Source organism: Bacidia gigantensis (assembly GCF_019456465.1).
Source record: "Bacidia gigantensis strain McMullin 20006 chromosome Unknown contig_283, whole genome shotgun sequence".
NCBI lineage: Eukaryota > Fungi > Ascomycota > Lecanoromycetes > Lecanorales > Ramalinaceae > Bacidia > Bacidia gigantensis.
Window position 1 is genome coordinate 485,313 of NW_025408607.1, and position 10,229 is coordinate 495,541.

The 10,229-nt window shown below is 51.9% G+C and overlaps 2 protein-coding genes across 2 annotated transcripts; one reads left to right on the forward strand and one right to left on the reverse strand.

Moving 5' to 3' along the window:
- Positions 1 to 1,016: 1,016 nt before the first annotated feature.
- KY384_008041 (uncharacterized protein) lies at positions 1,017 to 5,523 on the reverse strand (the record flags this gene model as incomplete). The annotated part of the gene is made up of 3 exons (XM_044816530.1): positions 1,017 to 2,687; positions 2,746 to 4,626; positions 4,747 to 5,523. The coding sequence occupies 3 exons, from the start codon at positions 5,521 to 5,523 to the stop codon at positions 1,017 to 1,019; spliced, it is 4,329 nt and encodes a 1,442-aa protein (XP_044666580.1).
- A 1,069-nt stretch (positions 5,524 to 6,592) lies between these two features.
- On the forward strand, positions 6,593 to 10,077 carry KY384_008042 (uncharacterized protein; the record flags this gene model as incomplete). The annotated part of the gene is made up of 3 exons (XM_044816531.1): positions 6,593 to 6,830; positions 6,927 to 8,354; positions 8,465 to 10,077. The coding sequence occupies 3 exons, from the start codon at positions 6,593 to 6,595 to the stop codon at positions 10,075 to 10,077; spliced, it is 3,279 nt and encodes a 1,092-aa protein (XP_044666581.1).
- Positions 10,078 to 10,229: the final 152 nt, after the last annotated feature.

Below are 10,229 nucleotides of genomic sequence, written 5' to 3' on the forward strand. Positions count from 1 at the left end.
AGTACCTTGCTAAGTCTTTGCAGTCGGGCCAGAGCTCGCATTATATCGAAGGACCTGGCATGAAACCTGCATTGTGGCAATCCAATAAGTACCTTGTGTCGCCAGGACGAGGGCTGGTGCCTTGCGACTTGGCATCCGGCGTTCTGTCATCCTTAAGACATTCCTGTTTGCTTCGTACGGATTCTGAACGATGATAGACTTGTAGGGCATATGCTGCGTCTTCTTAACGTAGGTCTCTTATTCGGGCTTAGCGTATAGCAGGGACATTTTTGCGAGATCAAGTCTCCTCGTCGTAGTCTTCCTAAGGATAACTATCCATAGCTATTTTCAGCTTTCACTTGCTTCGTGCTTGGTTTCCGGAGAGTTCTGCAAGAAGACAACCCCGAGCTGAACGTCGAAGCTGCACAGCGTGGCTATAGCTGGAGACAGTAGGCTTCGTGAAGCGTTTGCAGCTTTGGTCGTAAATTTTCACCTCTTATTTCTATTGGGAAAATCAATTAAGAAGCGCCGGGTCTTCGACATTTTCTCTCAACAGCATAAGAGCTTTATATTTGGTCTGCTGCCTCGCGTGTTTGAATTTTGGTAATGTATTTGAATAAAAAGCGTAGTACTCAATCGTTTAGATCAAATTTTGTTCTGGGATGATATAAACCTGCCATCATAGATGCCAAGGCAATAGCATCTGGATAAGACCCCTGAATTTCCTTACGTTCGCGATATATACAATCGCAAATGATGCACTCCACTTGCCATCGTCATCCCAACTTGCCTTCAATAACGCATTTTGATTAGCATATCTTTATGTCTGTTGGTCTTCGCACCTCATATACAGCTGCATCCCTCCATCGCGATCCCTCAAAGGCAAAAGAACGAAATCTGGACCATTGACTTCTTCAGGGGGTTTACTGCGTGTCACTTGACCTGCCTGGGAAATGATAAGCAAAGCGATTGGAAGCTGATATCGCTATAGATCAGCGGCTCCCCTCCTCTCCTCCCTCACCAGATCTCACAACAATCTACTTCCCCGCAGCATCAACATCCGGCTTCCCAAACCCCGTCCTCATCTGCAAAAACCCCTCCACAACCGTAGCAGGCGCAGCATCCCACATCGGCCCCGCCGGCGGATTCTCCACCCCCAAAACATTATACCTCGTCTGCCCCTCCAACGCACCATTCGCTGTCGCACCTGCAGCTTCCGTCACTACCCCTTTACTATCTCTCGCCGTCCAATACGGCTGCAACCAATTCCAGTCCGCGAGCGCTACATTCGGGATTTCGAGTATGCCTGTGGATTTCTGCGCCGTGGCAGGGTCGTTGAGGTTGTAGTCGGCGGTGATTTCGTCGGTGGGAGAGAAGGGGGGGACGTCTTCCCGCAGCAATAGGGGCCCGATCTTGAAGAATGACGAGATGCTGTTGAGTTGGCTGTCGAGCACCCACGTCGGCAGGCGCAGTTGCGCTATGGGCAGGAGGGCCGTGTAGGCGTGCACGGCTGTGAAGGGGTCGATTATCGCGGGGTAGACTTGCAGGTTCGCGTTGCGGATGCGTTGCACGCTCGATGGGCCGTCATAGGGGGAGGCGTAAAAGGGCCGGAGGGCTAGTGTTGATGGGATCGGTTTTGAGGGGTCGGAGGTATTGGGGGTGGAGGTGGTTGGGGGGAGATAGGTGTAGAAGGAACTGTAGTCAACGGAGGTGCCGTAAGCGCCGAAGAAGCCGTATAGGCCGTCGAATATGTTGTCCGTGTCCCCGAGCTTGAAGGGGAAGGCGTAGCTCATGATGTCGTCGGACGGGGCGGTTATGCCGGTTGCACAGTTTGTAAGGGGTGGATCTGCGAGCTCGAGAGAGAGGCCGAAGGTTGTTAGGGCGAGGGGGCGGCCGATGATGCTGAGCATGGATTGCGAGTAGGATGATGGCGTTGCTTGGATTGTTGATACGGTTTGAGAGATCGTGCGGAATAGCCCGGATATGTATTTGCCGTCGCTGAAAGCGTCCAGGAGGCCGGAGAGGATCGGGTCAATACCTGTTACGGTGCCGCTGAAGGGTCGCACTGATACGGTGCCTGTGATTACACTGTATTCTTTCACGAAACGTCCGTCCGGCGTGAAGATCTGGAAGCTCTCGTTGGCATAGTTTATGATCAGCCACCCTCGAACTGGGTTTTCCCATTCCGAGACCGGGCGCCAAGCTTGATTACCATCGTCCAGTGTGTCTAGGGTGACAAAGTCGAAGTTAACACGCGCCTCCTGATTGATGCTTGGAGGTAGTTGAACGAAAGGGCACAGGCCGTCTGTCGAATTGATTCGGGGCAACACAATCTTCGGTGAGCCATCAGCGTTCGCTTGGACGGTGTACGAGTCTCCAAGACAGGGGAGGAGGGGAGCAGGGATGGGATGGATGCTGGCTGCTGAATCGATATATGAACCCACGCCACGAACGACTTGCCCGAATTTGTCGACAATGTTGAATTTCGTGAAGCGAAACTGGCCATGCGTGGCGGGCTTGAATGGATTGTACGTCGTGTGGTCTGCTGGAATACCGACGAGGTTTGCAAACGGTGTCGTCTTCATCACGTCCTTCATCCATGCGAATTGATAGTCATCTAGGCCGATCTCGGCACCGATGGCTCGAGCTTCCGGCGTGACTGTGGGATTCCCATTTTCATCAAAGACCAGTGGCGTGACATGTATCCCCTATGAGCAGTGATTAGCACCGAGGATTTTACCATTCCATTGCTCCGTTGCCGCTTACCTGCTTTCTTGTGATCAATTGGTCAGTCAATCCCTCCATTGGCGCACTCACAAAGTCCAAAGCACGAGCACTCTTGAGCAGTGCGGCTTGTTCTGTTGCAGTCAAAGACTGTTGATCTGGCCTGAGCTTCGCAAATACTTGCTTGAGACTCGCTTCTAGGGCATAGCTAGCTTGCGGCAATACTGGAATTCGTCCATGCAGTACCCGATAGTCACTCTGTACGCTTGTCGTAGCTATGTCTTCGTCATTGAGGAGATATCCATATCGCGCTTGCGGGCCCTGCGGTGCGAAGGTCCATTTGCTGAAGGGAATATGGTAGTACTCGGCCTCCCATTCGATGAAAAGGGGAAACCAGCCGTTGTCGCCGGTCCAACGGTCGTCTGTATCAAGATAAGGGGACGTTACGGGAGTAGTCCCCCCTCGAAATTCAGAACGGTCATTGTTGGCCGCTTTCATCAGATTCAGAACAGGGTCGACCAGCGAGGGGGGCAGGTGTTGGGAGAATGTCTTGCTCAGGTTGACGGGGAGATCAGCGAGAGCGACATTTGAGTTCGTAATTGTTCCAACCACCTTATTCTGAGAGTCCAGTCGCACGGCCGTCGTATCGTCTAATGCAATCTTGGGCCATCTGTTGGACAGACCTGCTACCAGTACAGTGGGATCTCTTTGTCTGTAAAATCTCGGCTCAATCCCTGCCTTGACCGATGCGTTGCCTGTCATGCCGTCTTTCGCCCAGCCAATCCTGTCAATGTAGTAAGCCATGTCACTGCCGGGTGAGCCATCACCATTGCTTTGGATTCGGTGATATAGCGCCATAACTCTACCCCGAATGTCATCTCCTGAGGGAAGGCTGCTGTCATTCTTCTCCCTCACACACATGTAGGTCCACCACAGGAAGAAAAGCTCTTGTTTCATGCGTGCTTGATCGCGAATCATTGCATTTAGGTTTACTTGCATCGCGTTGAGTTCCCTCAGAGCCGCAACCTGGTCTGTCGTTGGGAGCTTCTGCTTTTCATTATCCGTGTTGGTATCGGATTCTTCAAAATGCCACATTATGCCTTGATCGCTGGGAATAAAATTGTTGGTCGCCAGCAGATCGTCAGCTTGAAGCTGGGAGTCGATATCATCATTCATGTCCAGCACTAAGGTTTGGATCTTGTTCAAGTTCTTGCGTATATCGTCATTTGCAAATGCATCGGTCGATCTGGTAGAACGAAGCCAGCCAAAGAGGGCATCTATAGGATTGGTCCCGACCGCTACCGGATGTGAGGTCGCGAAGGACTTCTGAATCAAGTCTCCCGGATAGTTGGTGCCGGCCGGCATTGGTCTGTCTGTAGCATACTGGTTCCATTGTATTGAAAAGAATGTGCCAAATGACAAAGCTCGCATATTCTGTTGCGTGTTCGTGTTGAGCTTTGCATCTAGCCAAGTCGTATCATCACCAGTCAACGCTATGTTGCTCATCCCCAAGGTGCATGCATTCAACCGATCACTTGGAGCCTGTGGAGGCGATAATGTTGCGTCTAAATGTAAAGGATCTGATGCCACATCCTGATGAAAGCCCACGACATCGTAGTCGACCCTTGCCTCAGCAAACTTGCATACTTGGCCACTGACTGTCACGGTCAGATCATCGAAGAACGAGAACACGGATGCGTTTTGAGGTTGATAGTCGGCAAAGAAGGGGTTCGCTGCCCGCGAAACGGTGACGGTCGGAGGAGTTGTGGCAGCAGTCGTTTGCTTCCACGTGTTCCAGCTGGAGGTCTGGCCAAGGAAGACTTGTCCCTGCTGGTTCACGGGTGTATTGATGTCTATGAAAGGTGAACTGGTCACATTCGTGTCTTCGCTGGAAGGGACGTCTTTGATGTTTCGGATGCGATCCTACGGAGAGTGACAAGATCAGCATCTTTTCATGCACTGCAGGCTTCACCTCTCGGGTAAATCGACACGATCGACGTCCAGCCCAAATGCGGAGCATGATCATTGAGCTAAGTGACTTACACTTTCGACGACGAAAAGATCCCAGACTTCCGTCAGATTTGCGCCGAGAGCGGCAGCTGATCCATCTGGCTTCACGATGGCGACTACGCATGCTCGCTTTGCATTGTTGAAATCAGTCGTATGTGGACCATCCCTTAAGGCTTGCAATTGTGTATACTGAGTTGAAGACTCTTTACCTTGGGACTTGAGTATATTGAGTCTCAATTCATCTTCGGCTAATTGGGCGGCAGCACTATCAACTGGATCCATTTTGGACTTGCCAGGTCCTATCGTCCGTAAGATGAGCCACCGCGAAGGTATGGGGCGAAAGATGGCTGTGCCGGCTTCCACGTGTTTTGCTTGCGTGTCGCCGGAGGGATAGCCCGCTCTCTTAAGCTGATCTTGTAGCGCGTCGTGCGCACTACTGGACGCGACAAGGCCGCTCCTGTAGAGCTTCGGGATGCTCCAATGCAGATAAATGCCTTGGTTTGATGGTTGTGTCCGGTAACGATCAGCTCGAGCCATGAAAGGAGTATCTCGAAGCTGATCGAAGATATCATGCTGCACGAGATCGGCATCCATCTTGAGGGCATCATAGTTGGGAGTGGTGATAGGAGCGAGATAGGCACGTAGACGTGGGTCTTGGGCAACTGTCTGTCGCTGATCGTAGTTCAAGAAGGCATCCAGTTTCATTGGCACCAGTATTGATCGATCGAGAGTTCCATCCAACGTCTTCTGGGTTTCCTGGTCGACGGAGGTAATGGTCTGCCCATAAACAGGTGACAGTTGATAAGACATAATCGCACGGCCTGCAGAAAGTCTGCCGTCGAGTAGTATTGGAAGCGATGAGACTCAGTGCCAGTGTGCGAGCCGACAAGGATCAGGACTTGGGGCCCCTAGGATTGCTCTCGTTCGGCCAGGCTCGAGGGAACAAGGTTGCACTCAACATAGAGATGCTCAGGGCTCGACAAGCAATCTGTGTGAAGTGCACAAAGTGTCCATATGCATTGTGTACGAAGCTGTAAAGCGTGAGTGGAACGAGGACAGTAGTAGTCTATGCAACAAAGACCCACCGTAGGGATGCGAAAGCTTAGGCAGCACGCATGTCTCCTGCTCCTAGTATATGGATAGAAGCTACATCAAGACCTCCTCTCGGCTCAAATTACAGCATTCTCTATTCACTGCTCTCAGCTCCAATGATTGCCAAGCGTTGGGTCAGGAACGCTCTGCTGCTTAAGCCGAACGCTGAGGAGGTCGCCGCAGTAGCTTTGCCGTCTGAACGAGGCATCGAAGAAGCGAGCCTTGCTAGCTGCCACGGCTAAGCTCAAAATGGCATGAAAGAAGGCACCTAAACCTATGTGGCTGGAGGCGATGTCGAAGGATGAAGGATGAAGCGAATCTCAGAGGTGGGAAATGGGTCTGGAGCAGAATTACCGCCAAGGTATTTTATCGATGCGGCTAAGCTAGCGTAATACGGCGCCCGCTAATCGAATTTTCAAGAGCGAAACTTCTCCTCTTACCTTTTGAAGCTCATCAAGCTACCTGACCCTAGCCTAGCATGAGAGCCCACGATTGACTTTCTCGAGGGGCTCTCCATGGCTGCATTAGTGCCTCTATAGGCTGATTATTGTCTGGGGACTCATCTGGGAGACAGCATTGGCTTACGGGCCGATCATGCCATTCACGAGGCGTCTTTCCATCAAGGAGATGCATGTTGGAAGCGTTTCAAGCTCGGCCGGACTTTCCAATAGCGAGACCCGAGTAGTCAAGTCTGTACTGGTCGCTCCCATGATCAATGGCAAGGACAATGAGACTGACTGCTCTTGACCCTCGCGACGGATGAGCCCAAGTTGACGGGCACTCCCATATGGCTACACCAGCGCTGCAACCTGGCAATGTGCGCTTCCACTCATCATCAAAGCCAGGTTTATTGCAAGGGTCGACCTACAAAGCAACTTTCGTGCAGAACATAGGCACATCAAACAATGTCGCCAGCGATGCCCTAACCTCCACCAAAAGTTTTCATGTCAAGAGTACCCCGTATACCCTCGACAAGTCTGCCATCCACTCGGTATACCCGCCCTCAGGGCATGCAGATTATCTGAGTACGTGTAGCCGACTCCGCGGCATATGCTCATGATGTCGCCTTCTCAGAACAGGGGGCTGCACGAATGGCAATGAGTAATGCTTATCTGGAACAGATGTTCTCCCCCATGTCGTGTTCAATAACCCAGGCACACCGTTTCTGCATCCAACACCATCACCGTGGCTCGCGGTCTTGGTTTTCGTGGAGGAGGAGTTAACGCCTCCAGACGAAAGGCTCTTCACCATAAACGCAGTTTTGCCGACCGATGAAAATCTCCATCGTACCGCCACACTTGCGTATGAGGTGTCCATCAAGAACTTGATAACGAAGATCAATACGACAAACACAGTCCAGCATCCAATCCCCACCACAGATGCTACCTCAACCGATAAGACCGTGGTTCCATTGATCCTCCTTCCTCCGCAGCTCTTCTCGTCATTGTTTGGCACTTACAACACGAATGAGACGACCATCAATGTCGACGAGGAGAGTCCAAGTCTGGCTCGCTTTTCCCTTCTCAGTCATGTGAGGAACTTCAGTACTACGAACCAAGCCAACAGTGCCTCCGATGGGCCCGACCAGTGCGCTGTCACCACCTCGCCTCGGACTGGCGCCCCCTTTGATCTTCAAGCTCCAATCACTGTGTACGCGCATCTCGTGTCACTCTATGGCGTCCACGAACATATGTCAGTTCAGCCGATTGACAGTTCCAAATCGACTGCTCTGGTAAGTCTTTACAGCTGGAGCTATACCTGCCTGCCAAACGACAGACAATCTCTACGTGAGACTTTCGAGGCATTGGGTCAATCTCTGCAGCCGCTACGTCCCCTCGATGCCTCCATCAGCATCCCCAAAAGCCCCACCACGCCTGTGGATGATTGGGTGAGAAGCCGGTTATTGATGGGGTATAGCCTTGTTCGCCGTAGATTGGAGACAGGAGAAGTTGTCCCTGCCGTGCAACGTGGCTTCCTCACTGCCTCTAAAACAAGTCCTATTGACTTTCCTCCCTCCGACATCGGCTCCGACCTTGCCATCGTGGATGAGCATACGGGCATGCTCGACGTAACATTCCAATTAGCCTGGGAATTGGGAAGGACGGCAGCAACGTCTGATCGAGCAGTATCTGCAGCACTTATGAGACTGCGAGCCAGCGCTCACAGTCGGGCCTTGATACAAGCGAAGCAACAGCGCGATCCGGGCTTTCTCACAGCTACAGACACGGTCTCAAATCAATTGAGCGCTGTCAGTACATTGACCACCAAGGTTGCAGGCCTATCAACAGTGACTGAGTTCTTCCTAGATAGATGGCAGAAGACAGGGTTGCAAACGCCTCTCAAGACTCAGCTCTCCTTTCGTGACGTAGACACTCAGGCACAGTATATCAATTTGCTGCAGCCAGGGTTGTTAGATCTTGCGAATGCAGTCCCTCCCACGGTGGCAGCAAATACACACGATGTAAATCTTCGCGGCGTGAATGATGTCGTACCGTACAATGAGGAGAACTCACCGGTGTCATCGGACTACGCGATACTGCTGAGTTGGTGTAAGTAGCTCGCATCTGGCCGCTTGAATCTCCGATTGTTTTTATACCCTTCCCTCATCGGACTGCTTGAATATGTGTGACGACGTTGAACTAACGTGTGTTCTTCACAGGCAAGGAACGATGGTTTTTAAAGGGCATTCCAATCCTCAACATCATTCCCGATCCAAGCTTCATACCAAAGGAGAGCTTGCGAACGTTTTATACTGACCAAAGCTGGTTCAAGGCTTACATTGATGGTGCCATCTCGATTGCCGAGCATTATGATGAAGGAGACACACTGCGTGAGTCAATCAAGACTAGCATTGACACCTACTTGAAGACACCCCTACCGAGTGGTCAGCTACCTGCGATTCCTACTTGGGGCCTAATGATGCGATCACAAATTGTGGCCAAGTTCCCAGATCTACGGGTATCAGCGCCGTGGCCACCAATCAACGGTGTAGTGCCAAATAGACCAGAGATTCTTCGACTAGAGACATTGGACACGGATCTTCTCGTCATGCTGTTCGATCGGGAACCTGGTCATAATACTTTTCAGGGCGGCATATCCTTTCACCCGCCAGAGCACCAACTGACCTCAATGTTTGGAGAGCTTGACGGGGCACCGAACAACATCGTCACTTTGGCCTGGGCTACTATCTATCGAGACTTGCAAGCTGCAGAGAATGACGGACCAAGCGGCTATCAGCATCCTCCGGCAGACACCAAGATCGATCTTATGAGCACCGAGGGCAATCTGATTTTTGACAATCACATACGAAGCCTGATTACGGATAGATACGTCAATTTCGCGCAGCAACAGGTCTCCAAAGGAGTCGGAGACCCCAATAATGTATCTGCTGCCACCTCTGCGCTCGTCGCCTCACAGTTGTTGGCCCGTGTTCCCGAGCTATTGCTTCAAGAACCCTCACGTGCCAGGGGAATCCCTGTTCTACCCGGTCCAGGATCAATCATCTCCACTAAACCCCGCCCGTGGCAGCCGCCAGGCACACTCAGCCCCATTCAGATACCCATGAATCCAATTCCCAGCCATACTGATACCCCTCCCAATCCTCCGACCGCAAAAGCAGCCAGCCAATTCAACCCCATCATCGAAGCCATTGCCCGGACTGACTTGCAACGGGATAACGATGCTGTCATCAGAGCAGCGCTCTTCCCGCCCCAAGGCGTCAACGACATTCCTATTCAGTCTTTGCAGCCCAACGCTATACAATCCGGTGACTTTCCGGTCTCGCTCAATACTCAAATTTTCAACATTCGCTGCCCATACTTCAATACCAAGTCTAATGCTTGGCAATACAAGTATGCACTCGTCGACACAATCCCCAGCTCTCTAGGTCTTGTTACCGACCTCCACGTGCAAAATATCTCAGTCTCAACCAGCCAGTCCTATCTAGCGAAAGCAGAATTTCAATTTCCGATCGGCACGACTCAGCATGGCCTTGTCGAATCCTTTCCCACCATTTCTGCTACGAACCCGGTCTCCAAATCCGGCAGCGAGTACGACAAGCGTCTAAATTTCGCCGGTACTTCCCTGCCCAACGTACGTTATGTGGGCACAGGAAACAGGTGGCTTGTGCGCACTTCCTACACTGCCGAGACAGACTCCACCCCGGGCTCCTTCGGGGTCACGCTGATCGCCAATAACGGCAACCTCGATAATCCAGGCGCAGACGAAGGGTATTGGGACGTCAACGCGAGTGGGGGACGCCAGAAGATCTGAGCTTCGTGATTGCGGATGTGCGAATCAACTGGTGGGATCACACAGGCACGATCGATCAGGTTGTCAGCGTCAGGGAGACATACAAGGGTGCGGTGCATAACGAGCCGCATAATGTCGCGTCCGTCACCACAAGGGTGACCGCGATTGATGTC